Genomic DNA, 14,411 nt, shown 5'->3' on the forward strand with positions numbered 1-14,411 from the left:
GATAACTGTTGATTATCATAAAAATAGAGTTGATTATTATCATAAAATTAGAGGTATGTTTCAGAAAATGAGCGTTAGAGTAACCGTGCACTCTGGGAGTATTGTGGTCAGTGGTTTAGTTATTGTTACATTGTCAAGGTAGGTGTGCGTCTATCACCGAAGAAGCTATCACTTTAACGTTAAGGGTAAGTACTGAATATATTATTTTTCTTATATCGGGAAACAAGCTCAGATGATATTATCTAGTAGAGTTTATTATTAGTAAAGCAAAAAAAATGACACGACATTTCAAAGGGTAAGGAGCATCATCCATACTACGAGAATATGTGCTACTTTGAGTCCCAAGAAAGGACATAGCATAGTTTTTATCCCCAAAAAAAGAGTAAGGTTCCCACACGTAAAATTTCGACGCAAGAAGTCGCGGGCTATGACATCCATACTTTCTTTCTGTCTGTCTGTCTATTACCTCTTCACGCCTTAACCACTAAGCATATTTTGCAGTTGTGTGGATATATTTTGAGTCCCGGGAAAGGTATGTCCTTTCCATGGATACTCTTTATCTCGGAAAAGGGTTCGGCTCCCGCGCTATAAACTAATTTTGGTGCAACAAACTTGCGGGCTAAACATATATCTATCTATACATAATATTATAAAACAAAGTCGCTTTTTTTCCCCTTATGTCCCATTGTTCATTTTAATCTTTAAAACTACGCAACGGATTTTGATGATTCTTTCAGTGTTATATAGCTCATTTATCGAGGAAGGTTATAGGCTATATTTTATCACGCTAAAACTGATAGGAGCGAAGAAATAGAGGAAAATGTGGAAATAACGGGGACAATTGTTTGAAAGGGCTAACTTGAACGCGCTAATCTCAGGAACTACTGGTCCGATTTGAAAAATTATTTCAGTATTAGATAGCCCATTTATTGAAGAAGGCGATATTTTATCACGCTAAGACTAATAGGAGAATGTGGAAATACGGGAGGAATTATTTGAAAGGGCTTATGTCGCGAACTACTGGAGAAATTTTTATGTTATTTGGCACAGATTAGAAGTAGAACACGTGAACGATTATAGGCTATCATTTTTTTCAGTGGCTTTCATCGCACGGGTATATTTTATACCCGTGCGACGCCGGGGCGGTCGCTAGTTTATTAGAGTTTATAGCGCGGTTAAATAATAATAATTAATAATTCAATTGATTTAGACACTCGCAAGAAGCAATGGCTGTGGCCAGCGCGCTGTTCGGGGCGGTGTGGAAGTGTTTGGCGCGATGGGGGCGGTCGCACCGGCTGCTGCTGACCCTGGGGGTCGTGGCGCTGCTGGAAGCTCTGAGGTGGCGGAGCCAGGAGGAGAACCCGACATTCGACGCATACAGTATTATCACCGGTACATAGTAATGTTACTAATTTGTAATTAGCTATTGCATGTCTACTCAAAATGGTAAAAAATCTAACCAAAATTTTAGATAAGGAGTATTATGCTATGCCGCAACGGTACGAGCTGGACGAGTACTACGGCTGCCTGGTGCGCGGCGGCGTCTACTGCTTCGGGCTGTTCCAGCTGGAGGCGCCACCGGGGAACGAGCTGTTCCACATGATACAGGTGAGACAGACGTGGAGTACTACTCCCTGCCCCAGTTGTACGTGCTAGACGAGTACTACGGCTGCCTGGTGCATGGCGGCGTCTACTGCTTCGGGCTGTTCCAGCTGGTGGCGCCACCGGGGAACGAGCTGTTCCACATGATACAGGTGAGACAGACGTGGAGTACTACTCCCTGCCGCAGCTGTACGTGCTGGACGAGTACAACGGCTGCCTGATGCGCGGCGGCGTCTACTGCTTCGGGCTGTTCCGGCTGGAGGCGCCACCGGGGAACGAGCTGTTCCACATGAGACAGGTGAGACAGACGCGGAGTACTACTCCCTGCCCCAGCTGTACGAGCTGGACGAGTACTACGGCTGCCTGATGCGCGACGGCGTCTACTGCTTCGGGCTGTTCCGGCTGGAGGCGCCACCGGGGAACGAGTTGTTCCACATGATGCAGGTAGGGTCTAGAAGCTTCTAGAAGTTTATTTTGTTATCTGGAATTGTTAGAATGGGGCGAGAAACTAAGGTCTAAACCACTTTAACGATGATGATTTCAGAAATACTCTAAGGACTGGATTTGGCGCTCCAACCATAGCTTGATACACCGCGGGGTGTGCCTGCCGCGGCGCTGTCCACGCGAAGAACACCAGGACCTTGAGGACCATGAGTGGTTAGTATAAGTTTTAAATGAATGTCCGGTATATGCCAAGGAAAGGGCTATATCTAGAGATTCTCTGCGCTGCAGATGTTCGTTCCTTCCATTTGATACCACTAAAACGACACCACCAGTGGTGTCATATGGAATCTCTAGTCCATAATATGACACCAGCCTAGTGAATAGTGATGTCAAGATGACCATTTGAGTGACAGATAATTAATATAAACTTTACTGCTTGAACTGAATTGGAGTTTTCATATCAATAATAGTTTGCATGAATATGAATGAAGAAATTGTACACTGTAACATTGTAACAAGTGTGAGTCTGCACTAATTGTATATTATATGAAAAATTATTTAATATGTAATTAGGTATAAGAGTATGTGAGAGTTGATTATTCAGAGTGATTGGATGGATATTATAGATTACTTATGTTAATGAGTGAATGAGAAAAGTTAAAATTATAATTATAGTACTTATGTACTTTTCTAAAATAGTTTTTTGTAAATGACAATAATTTACTGTACTAATCTATAATAAAAATAACTATTTCCCCATCTTGGATAGTCGTCCATTAAATAAAAGAGCTATAATGGAGCGCAGCATTTTAGGTGTCAAAAAGATTGACCGTAAATATTCGAAACACCGCACTGTGCTCCAAGACAAGAATAATGAATGTGGGTAAAAAAGCTGCTGGTCTTAAAAGTGGGGCTGGGCAGGGCACGTCGCCCGCATGCACCCGGACAGATGGGCGCGTTTAGTTACGGAGTGGCTACCGAAGGTCGGCGAAACAGGGCCCAGGGGCAGACCCAAGAAAAGGTGGCGCGACGAACTAGACGCTGTTGATAAAGAGTAGCCAAACACGTGTGGAAGGAAAGAGGGGAGGCCTTTGCCCAGCAGTGGGACACAAACGGCTAATTAGATTAGATTAGTAACAGGTCGGGAGCTTTAATTGTTCAGATCCACTTTTTTCTAAAATTAGCAATATACGCCTCTTTTTCGTTAGGGCGTGTTCAGACGTGCCTGTTTTCTATGCGTAAGCGGTGTGTGGAAATGTATGAAAATAATCTTTATGTAATTTGGCATAGAACCTCAAATTGCTTATAGCGTTTAGGAAAGCACGCGACGCGCGCTGAATCCGCACGTCTGAACGCGCCCTTAGAGTAATTTGTCTCTACATATTGTTAACATTAAAATTTGTAAGTTAAACGTTTACATCTTACGTGTTAACAACTTAGGTTCGCGTCATGCGTGAACTCGAGCATGCTATCGGAGTACAACATGTCGGCGGGGCTGACGCAGCTGGAGTACTGCACGCGCGAGCCGCAGGGCGGGCGGCTGACGGCGGCGGGGGCGGCCTTCCTCGCCCTGCTGGCTGTTCTCGTGATCGCAGTTATTGTCAGCACCGTGCTGCACGTGAGACTATCCCATGAGAGGAAAAAAGGTGAGATTATATTGGAAAACTGCAAAGGTTGCAGAACCTTTGCAATTATTCCATGTTTGTACTAAAATAGTATGACCGTGAAATACCTATATTATGCCCTCCGATGTTCCTTTACGAAACAATCCAATGTCTTCCTTTTACATTATACATCGTTTAAACTTCTCACGACATGAGAGGGCGAATCTATTCCTCTCCTCCCATTGCTCCAACTTCTTCTCCTATTTCATGCAGTTACATTATGTAATTCCTTTTCCTACAACATTATATTTAGAGCCTCGCCTCCGTGATTTAGTGGTATAGAGCGCGGCTCTTGACTCGGCGGAGGTCGTGGGTTTGATTCCCACGTTGGAAATATGTTATTTCCAAGTTTGGTTAGGACAATGCAGGCTAATCACCTGATTGTCTGACAAGTAAGATGATCCATGCGTCGGATGGGCATGTAAAAAGTCCGTCCTGCACCTGATCTCTCGCCGGTCGTGTCGGTCTTCCGTCCCACTGGGTTATGGGAGTAAAGGAATAGAGAGTGCTCTTGTGTACTGCGCACTTTAAAATTACGCCTGTGTAGCTGGCCTGGTTTCACTGAAACCGGCCACCGTCACCGTAACCGGTGTGGGAGCTATTATTATATTTAGAGCACTCAAATAGAACTGTGGGTTGACTGAACTAGTCAGTAGTCACTATTGCCGATCTTCAGATATGGGGTGGGCACTATCGTGGTCGGTGCTTCGCTCGTTGTGGACGCTGGCGAAGCCGTCGCCGCGTACTGAACCAGACCTGCGATTCCTGGACGGTCTTCGGGCAATTTCGATGCTTGTCCTCATCGGCCTGCACGCGGGCGGCTTATCTATGCTCCAGACCGCCGACACTCGCTTCTACGAACAGGTGACAGTACTTAAGAGGATACCACAGCGGCTAGAGAAATGAAAAAAAAGTACGTGTAATATCTATAGCTGTCTCCCTTACCTCAAGCCTATACCGCAGAACGCGATAGAGACAACTGCAGAAAATCCAGAAAATCAACGATTCGTTGTCCCCTGATTCCTTCTCCAAAACTTAACCGATTTAAGTACTTTTTTCATTAAAGATTAAAAAAAGGCTTGAGCTGTGTTCCTATGTTTTCCTTTTTTTGTATAATCTATCCAAATCTGTTTTCTGGACGTTTGAACACAGTGGAAAATCTGGCCATTTTTTTTGGGTTTTTGAACGTTCATATCTTATTTAATAATTAAATTATGAAAAAAAAAGAAAACATAGGGACATTGTATTAGTGGCCGTAGATATTCAGGAAAAAAATTATAACTCTACTAGCATTATCCAGGGAGGAAACAGGGGACAGCGTTTGTATGGAAAAAATGGCGGTGTGGAATCCTCTGACGCTAGTAAATACGTCGTCAAGAATAATGCACGATAATTTTTTTCACGATGTCATGCTTTCATTCATTTATTTCCATTCATTTTTGCGTTTGAACTTCGGCATGACCATGTTGTCGTTGCAACGTGTAGCGTGCCTTAATTTTAATTGCTACATTTAAATCAAATCATTTATTTTGCATTATGTGTGTAGGATATAGGTGTTACATTCAGTTTAGTTGCAGCGCATAGGCCACTAGGGGTAGGGGCACACAGCACTAGGGGCATGCAAAAGTTATTTTACTTAGTTACTATTTACAATTATTGATTGTTGATAAAACTAAATGTTTACATTAAAATTCACATTATAATATAAATCTATTAAATTACTTCTTATATAAATACTTTTTTTATATTATTATAATCTAGAGCAATTTCGTATATAGAATTTACATAACAGCAGTCAATAGAATAGTACAAAATATTATGTTAATTAGTAATTGTTCAGCAAATTAGTTTAATTAATAATATCACCATTTACATGTCATCGATAATAATTAAATAGTAGAGAATGTCAAAATACATAAAAATAACAATTAATAATATTATATCTATATACATTTTCATACATTAAATATTATTCGATTGCACAGAGCTCTTTGTGGCTGCTGTCTGGGAACCTCACTCTGATGGTGCAAGTCTTTTTCATCGTGTCCAGCTTTCTGATGGCGAGAAAAGTGCTCCAACAGGACTTTGTGGCAGCCAAGAAGACTTTCGTGGAGACAATGAAAGATAGAATCGTGAGGTGAGCCTAAGTGTTGCTAATGTTGCTAATGTTTGCTTTTGTCATGGGTGTAGACAGAGGGAACCTATGGCGTAGGCGACGAGGCCGATTTTTTAAAGGATTTATGAGTTTTGACGCTCAAAAATATTAATAAATAAAAAGTTTTATAAATAAAAGTTTGAGTATCAAAAAATTCTTTCTCTCAACAAATCCGTACTCTTGCGTCATTCATAAGTAGGCCTCGCAAAGTATAATAATATTTTAGGGGGCCTCGCAAGATATATTATCTTGCCCACATCAAATTTAGGTCTTGCCCCGCCACTGGGTGTAGATATAAATTGATGAACATTTCCAGCCGGCCTAAGATGTACAACGAGAAAATTTTGTCTACATGTTTTCTCGATGTTTGATGGTATGATATATTTCAGATGGAGGACCTACGTAGTTTGCAATGATTATATTATTCCTCTATGGTAGTTTGGTCGCGTTACGTCAAAGCTAGCCGACAGACCAGTAACATTGAATTAACATGATTCGACCAAATGAGGTTGTTCTGTTAACTGCCAAGGAATCAATTTCCTCGATGGTAGTATCAAACCAACGTTCCAACGTCGCGTTGACCTTAAATCAGTTTGATAATACCAATGTATTATATTATTATTTGTCCGATATATTTTTGAGGAAAATTGGAGTGGCCTTTTACGAGTGTGTGTTATAAAGCATATTACAATATAGAAGATTTTTCAGGATTCTCCCGAGCTACGCGTTTATGATCCTCTACATGGTGACCTTGAATGAGTACAATGCCTCCGGGCCTATGTGGCACTGGGCGATAGATACCGAGGTGGCCACGTGTCGGCAGCAGTGGTGGACGCATCTGCTGTTCTTTAACAACTTCAACACTTCCCTCAAGTGCATTGGACCAACCTGGTGAGCTCAACATTCTACTAGGACATAAAAAAGGAGAACTTAATAATTGAAATAAGAGTAGACCTGATTTAAGCATTTATTGCCGTCCATAGGTGATCAGCCAAGTCTACAAAACATTATAATATAGTGATGAGAGATATTATGTTCATCCCCAGGTACCTGGCAGCAGACATGCAGCTGTACGCGGCAGGTCTGCTGCTGACGCTGCTGCTGCGCGGTCGTCGCGCTGTGCCGGTGCTAGCGGTGCTGCTCGCTACCGCCGCCGTTTTTTACGTCTACTTGGCCTACGCGTGGAACCTAGTACCTTTGTACGCACTCCATTTTCCTGAGTAAGATGCTTTATCACTTTGAACAGTTACTTAGATGTATGAACCTATTACCAAATCAAATTATCATCCATTCTCCTCAGCAACGTTAGAGATGAATATGTGGGCGTGTCTACATTCGACGTGCTGTACCAGTCGCCCTGGGGCAACGCGTTCGCCGCGCTGACGGGGCTGCTGCTGGCGCACGCGCATCGTACAATCAAGACATCGAATTATGATCTACGTTCTTACAAGGTAAAAATTCAGAAGCACTCATAAATCTACAGGAATAACATTAATAATTAAACATCAAAATCGAGGGGTGGTTCGGTAGAGGGCAGGGCTAGCAGGGTTTCGTAGAATAGAGTTACATAATTATAATAATTTACATAAAAAAATCTTTCATTTTTGCAGGTGTATCGTTTTGTTGCGAGATGGTCAGTACCGAGTATATTGGTGTGGGTTGTGCTCTGGCCGAGCGTCCACCCCCAACCACCACATAGGCCCACTCGGCTCAGATACGCCCTGCTAACTGGGCTGACAGGACCAGTCTTCTGTCTTCTTGTCGCAGTCATTATGATGGAAATTCTGCTCGGTGGGAAGAGTAAGTATCTTGCTGCCATAAAGTTAATATACCTAGCGGAATAGAGAAACAAAGGCCTGAGCAAGCGAGATGTCACTATCAGTAACACTGCGTGGTAAAAAGAGACGAGTGATACATGACAGCAGCACTCTTTTTTGACGTCCAGTCGGCACGTGCCGCACGTTGACAATTTAATCTCATAGAACATGCTTCAAACATTTCAAACATGCTTATGTAAGTGTATACGTACACATATTTTAACACACAGATGTAAAGCAAGTTCGTTTTCGTTTGACAGCTCGAGATTGTTGCTCTTTTCCGCTAGGTATATTAACTTTATGCTTGCTACACGTTGAGCTTCCTTACAATATTATTTGTAGCTAGCACGATGCTATTTCACTTTTGCAGGCGCTACTTAAATATTATTTGGTCTTGCATCAATGCTATCGCCTATCGGTGAACAAAAAACTTAGGTAGTAAAGGTTGTATGCATGATTCGGTTAAGTTTCAGGTGGTCTTAGGTCTCGGTGACGGTGGCTGTCCAATGTCCATAACATTCAGAGCTTCGGTTTGTTGTCTTAGAGTGCCTGCGGAGATTCCTCACGGGCAACGTGTACTCGGTGATGGCACGGCTGTCCCTGCCCGTGCTGCTGGTGCACTTCCCCATCGCCAGGGTCCAGCTGATAGCACAGGACAGGCCAGTACACCTCAGCAGCTTCAGACTGGTGAGTACTAAGACCAACTATTTTTTGTGTCAAATAGCAATACGGCTACTTTCCGAACTAATAAGAACATGTAGGTCTTCTAAAAGAGAATTGTATGATACTCTGTGCCATCCTTTGAAAGAGAGATTTTCGAGTTTTGCACGAGTTTTGCTAGCTGCAGTTCCACAGCAATAAGTGAAGTGAAAATCTGGCGTATTGAAAAAGTTTTGACTGTTCTGTAGCTCTACCATGAGTTTAAAGCTATAGTATTTTTCGATACTCGATACCGTCTACGTAAATTTTTAGTATGGCAAATTTTGCAGCGCCTCTAGCGGTCACTTGTGGAACTAAAATCGCCATACTAAATATTTACGTAGTCGGTATCGAGTATCGATAAATACTATAGCTTTAAAGTTTTAAACTCATGGTGCAGCTACAGGTATTCAAACAGGTGAAGTTACCAACGTAATACCGGCGTTAAAACGATTTTTCTTCACTACTCACTTTATTTATCCACTCAATGTTGAAATTATATTTGCTACACCAACTGTAGCTTAGCACGGTCACCATAGAAACAGTTTCTTTCTACGGAAGAATAAACCAAGTGACAGTTAGACAAAGGCAATCCGTCATTTTGTCACTAAAATCTGTCAGTATGCCCATCCTTTCCCATTTCTACTGTTGTTATGCTAAGCCTGCAGGTGCCGCGATGTAGCCTTAGGAATTAGGATCTATCATGTCAAATAGACATGTTATCGTGACACATGACAGTAGTTTGACACGATAGACCCGGCTACATCGCGCCACCTGGTGGCAAATATAATTTCGACAACCATCATTGGCTGAATCTACCAACTGATCTTGTTTCAGATCTTCAACATGTTTGGTGTGTGGGCAATGTCGTACGCCATGGCGGCGGTGCTGGCGCTGCTGGTGGAGGTGCCGACGCAGCGCCTGTACCGCGAGCTCAAGACCAGGAGTCGGGCTGTGAAAACCGACTAAACACTTTTGAAAAGATGTTATGCTGCAATGAATTAAACAATACTATAATAATTGTACTGTTTAATTATTTCATAATAACGGGGCCGTGTATTTTTATCTTTTATTTGTGGAGGGACAAACATCTTAGGTGCAGGGAAATGTACGGTTTCCGTGGAATTTCCAATTCAGGAGGGCGGAGCCGCGTGGAACGTCCAGTGCTACATAAAGGAGTGAGCACACTGAGACGGGCCGTGCCGAGGCTCAGCGTGCCGGGGCTTATCGCAAAAATCCCCCTCGATTTTTGCGATAAGCCCCGGCACGCTGAGCCCCGGCACGGCAAGTCTCAGTGTGCTCACTCCTTTAAAGCGCAGAATCGAGCGCATCGAAGCGAATTACCAAAACTAAACATAACAAATTTAACCCTAACTCCAGAGAGTAACGCACACATTACTTCTGAGATTTTAAAAAGAGGCGCGCATTCGCGCGAATTAGAATGCCGCAGGTCTATCTTATATCTTTTTAAAATTTGAGAAGTATCAAGTAATGTGTGCGTAATGCTCCGGAGTTAAAATTGAATTTGTTATGTTCAGTTTTTGATATTTTGCTTCGATGCGTTTCGACTCTGCGCTAGTGTAAATTGACCCTAAATCTTAATTCTTACTCGTAACTCTGTGCTAAATAACATCCGTTTAAGAGCTGTTAACAAAGCTTTTGCATCTAATATAATCTCATAAAATTCTCCACCAATTTCTTTTTCAGCTTCTGGTTGTGTTATAGTCTAAGCTGTAAGTTTAACAATTTTTAACAAAAAAATTAAAACCGATTTCCAAGTAAAAATATCTGGGTGCACGGTAGTGCCCCCGCCAAGACGAGCTAAGCGAAGCGCAAGGGCACCGGGCAAGGACATCTCACGTTTCGTCGTATTTTTGAACCCTCGTAACTTTGGTTTGGATAATGCCAGATAGTTCAAAAATTAAACTGCCATATATTGACATGAGCATAATTATTAAATGCGCAAAGTTTGAATATCGAAGCTATACTTTTTTTTTATCGTTGGGGAAATGCAATTACGCATCCCCGGCGGTCTGGGGATGGCTACCGGGGTATGTGTGACTCCCCAGGGCGGTGAGGCCGCGCCTGGGCATATCCACTAAAAATCCAACGAGTGTTCCTACTTTCCGCTTTAGGCAGAGCCACGGGATACGCGGGATACACAACCGCAACCCTGTCAGCGAATGCCCCTAAAGGCACTAGTGCATGGCTGTTAGGCCCACACTGCACTGTACTATGATGCGATGCGCGGAACCCTTAGCGCATCGCAGCCAACTCGGGAGCTCGGTGCTGTTGGGTGACGGCGTCGCCCCGAGCTTTCCCGCTAAGTCGGGATGTCGGGGCCATGTCTGGCCCTGTGTCTTTGTCTTGGCATCCTCTGAGGGTCGAGTGACTCCGCCTCACGTCTGCACTCTGACTCCTCTTTCGCTGACATTACCTCCTCGGCAAATGTCGCGACTGCTCTCCAGGAATTTTTGCTGCTCAGCATCTCGCGTACGATCGCTGGCAGCGAAATGTCATTTTCGATGGCGGCTTGCAGAGCCGCTCTTTGTCCGGTCCATGCGGGAAAGCAAACAGGGTGTGCTGTGCCGTGTCCCGTTCATCGTCGCAGTGGTGGCAGGCTGTGGTCTGCTCACGTCTGGCGATGTCACACAGGTACCGATCAAAACACCCATGTCCGGTCAGCACCTGTGTGAGGCGGTAAGATAGCGCCCCGCCTTCTCTGTCTGCCCACTCCCTCATTACGGGACGCATAGCAGCTAGTAGGTCGACACTAACTGTGGATACGTTTAGTCGCGCTAGCCATTGCTCGAACGCGCGGTCTTTCGCGTCATTTCTCCACCGTCGTATATAGTCTGGCGGTGGAAGATATCCCTCCTCGCGCTCGGGCTGGCAACGCCAATAAATATCAGCCAGCGATTTGGCTTCAATGTCCCAAGGGACGCTGCCTGCGAGGACGCATGCTGCGTCTTTCGATATCGTGCGGTATCCCCGAACCGCTCTAATGGCCAGTGTACGTTGCAGTCTGACCAAGATCTGTCTGTTTTTTGCCGCCAGGTGTTCGGCTCATATTGGCGCCCCGTACATGCACATTGAATGCACTATGCCCATGTAGAGGTTTCGGCATTTGAGGCTGGGTCCTCCTAAGTTAGGGAGCAGCCTCGCTAGTCCACCGGCGGTCTTTGAGACTTTCTCTGACAAACATCGGAAATGCTCTTTAAAAGACCACCGGCTGTCCAACACAAGACCCAGATAGGTCATGGACCGACGCACTTCGATCCGTGTACCTCCCACGATTACAGCAGCATCCAATGGCTGCGCACTCCGCGGCCCATGAAAGCAGATCGCCTCGGATTTATCCAGGGCGACCTCAAGTCCCAGACCGCGTATACGGCGCACCACTTCTGCGACCGCAGCAGTCGCCAGTATTATGGCTTCTCGCTGAATCGAAGCTATACTTAAGATTTTATAGGTGTCTTTTGGACACCCACAATTTTGTCAATTACTCACCGATCATCAAAATTGTTAGGGTACTTCCTGAAGTCTTAGAAAGCTGTTATGTAATATAATAATATATTAGTACAGAAACAAAAAAAAAATATCAAACCCAACCTAACCTATCCCATCTCCTTGATATAGAGGCCAGAGGGTGGCCTCCCGTAAACTCACTCACTCGGCGAAACACAGCGCAAGCGCTGTTTCACGCCGGTTTTCTGTGAGAACATGGTATTTTTCCGGTCGAGCCAGCCCATTCGTGCCGAAGCATGGCTCTCTCACGTCTATATATTTTGTGAATACTCTAAGTTCATCGACTGTCCCATGGAAATTAGATATGTTCCGCAGTAAAATGTAGCCTATGCGTTAATCCAGGATGTCAGCTTACTCCATGCCAAGTTTTGTCGATAACGCTTCAGCCGCTTAAGCGTAAAGAAGTAACAAACATCCCACCAAAAACACCAAAAATGTTGCCAAGATGAGAACATCTAAATATTAGGTATAGTTCGTGGGGTCAAAAAGTAGTGAGATCTCATGTAGAGCCAAGTTTCTAACCTTACATACTCAGCCCTAAATCTAAAAACCTTAATTTTACACTAAAGCGCGGCAAAATATTTGATAATAATATAACGTGTCAGCCGCACGAGAAGAATCTAAAAACTCTACACATTAGTTAAAATCTGTGGTCTGACCATTTTCAATTAGTTACGGCATATTAAGTTCAAAGCCCTGACGAATAACTCACAAAGTCACGAACTGACAAACTTTCACCTTTATATTATTAGTATGACTAGATGACTCGGTGAACTTTGTATCACTTCCCTCCTAATATAAACCTAACCTGGACTTCCACGCATATTTCAAAGCTAAAATTAGCCAAATTGGTTCAGCCGTTCTCGAGTTTTAGCAAGATAAACAAAATTTCAAATTCCTTTTTATTTTTATAGATTAATTTTAAATTCAATAAAATTATTAACATTAGACCTCTGCCACGAAATCAGCGAGCAGCGGGGCGGTGGCGGTAATGCGGGGAGCGGCGCGTTCCAATGTATAGATTTATAATATGGAACTGAGGGCTAGACAAGCGGCAAGCCAACGCCAACGCCACAAAATGTATGGGATTTGATATTACTATTCGCTAGGGAAGCGATGACTTATGTCAAATCGCATACATTTTGTTAGCGTTAACGATAATAATCGCTTGCCACTTGTCTACTACGGCAGGCCTTGTAGGCAGCGGCGCGGCGAGCGGCGCGCGGCGTACTAGACGGCTACCCTTGCCGCCGCCACCGCTCCCGCCCCGCTGCTCGCAAAGTTCGAGGCTGAGGCCTTACTATGATAATATGATTTAGGCATTCCGCTTGATTCCGACGGCCCCGCTGAGCTCGCGGTACAGGCGCTGCGTCGGCAGCTCCACCAGCAGCGCCAGTGCCACCGCCAGAGCGTACGACATCGCCCACACTCCGAATGCGTTGAAGAGCTAAACGGAACAGAGATATTAAATTAGTCGCCAAAAAAAATTACCTACGTCATACGTGGACAAAATTAGTGTTACAAGTTTAAAGCAGGTAAAGGCATTTTTGTATGGAGTCGCACCCAAGCTGTAGCACATCGACACATAATATTATGTCAAATGAGAAGGCATAAAAAGTTGAACATTTCATTGTATGACGAAAAATCTCTAAATTAAGGGAGAAAAAAGTTAACGTGGGTTTCCATGGTTTAGAGATTTTTCGTCATACAATAAAATGTTTATCTTTTCAAGCTCAAAGTGCTACAATGGTGGGTAATATGTGCCCTTCCTTCTTTAAAGTTGATACTGCATTACTCACTATATTGATATAGTCAACGTTTATAGCCCAGTCTCTCACGGCCAGCTGGACCTTGGCCAGGGGGAAGTGCACCAGCAGCACCGACAGGGACAGCCGCGCCAGCACCGACAGCATGCGGGTTGACAGCAGACGTCGCAACGGTGCTGGACATGAGACATTGATAGCTCATAGCATTTTTGGCATCTGAAACTGCCCCGAGGCAAGGCGGGCCGAATGGATACGGAAATATCCGAACGAGCCCGGTGATCCACGAACCGCAACATGACCGGCTTGCGACGTTTCTAGGTAGCTGATAAAATTTAAACTTCGGCTATTTCGTATCCATTCGGCCTGCCCTACCTGCCCTGCCCCGGGGCAGTTCTCGATGCCGTAAACACAATAAGTAACAACGTGACTTCAAGACACCCATAGAGCATAGAGTGTAGAATATTTCAGACATTCCTACAGCTCTAGAGATCGCAACCAAGACAACCTGATCTGGTATCCCCTTAATACGGAAACTTACACGTATCTGTATTATTTGTATTATTATGAAACGCTCAGCAAGAGAGCTTTAGAGTTGTATATTACGATGATCTCGTAGGCAGCGCAAAGAATCCAACAAAAGCTTGTCAGTTAAAGTAAAGGTCATTTTATTAATTAGTAGGCTTAATACAAACTAATTATTTTCCCGTGGTGCTTCCCCCTGTGTTCGGACATGAAT

At 44.0% G+C, this 14,411-nt stretch overlaps 1 protein-coding gene across 1 annotated transcript; it reads left to right on the forward strand.

Annotated features, from left to right (window-relative positions):
* The first annotated feature begins 1,226 nt into the window (after positions 1 to 1,226).
* LOC121728243 (nose resistant to fluoxetine protein 6-like) lies at positions 1,227 to 9,358 on the forward strand. Its single transcript, XM_042116384.1, has 15 exons — positions 1,227 to 1,392; positions 1,472 to 1,608; positions 1,644 to 1,754; positions 1,790 to 1,900; positions 1,936 to 2,046; positions 2,147 to 2,259; positions 3,487 to 3,692; positions 4,387 to 4,574; positions 5,696 to 5,847; positions 6,574 to 6,756; positions 6,912 to 7,085; positions 7,166 to 7,316; positions 7,476 to 7,665; positions 8,227 to 8,369; positions 9,219 to 9,358. Exons 1-15 carry the CDS (start codon positions 1,227 to 1,229, stop codon positions 9,348 to 9,350), a joined length of 2,268 nt encoding a protein of 755 aa, XP_041972318.1. The 3' UTR covers positions 9,351 to 9,358.
* Positions 9,359 to 14,411: the final 5,053 nt, after the last annotated feature.

The sequence above is a fragment of the Aricia agestis genome, chromosome 6 (assembly GCF_905147365.1).
Source record: "Aricia agestis chromosome 6, ilAriAges1.1, whole genome shotgun sequence".
Lineage (NCBI taxonomy): Eukaryota > Metazoa > Arthropoda > Insecta > Lepidoptera > Lycaenidae > Aricia > Aricia agestis.

Coding starts and splice junctions, on each gene's coding strand:
- LOC121728243 (XM_042116384.1), top strand. CDS start 1,227: ATGGCTGTGGCCAGCGCGCTGTTCGGGGCGGTGTGGAAGTGTTTGGCG. Junction 4,575..5,695: donor ACACTCGCTTCTACGAACAG/GTGACAGTACTT, acceptor TCGATTGCACAG/AGCTCTTTGTGGCTGCTGTC. Junction 8,370..9,218: donor ACCTCAGCAGCTTCAGACTG/GTGAGTACTAAG, acceptor ATCTTGTTTCAG/ATCTTCAACATGTTTGGTGT.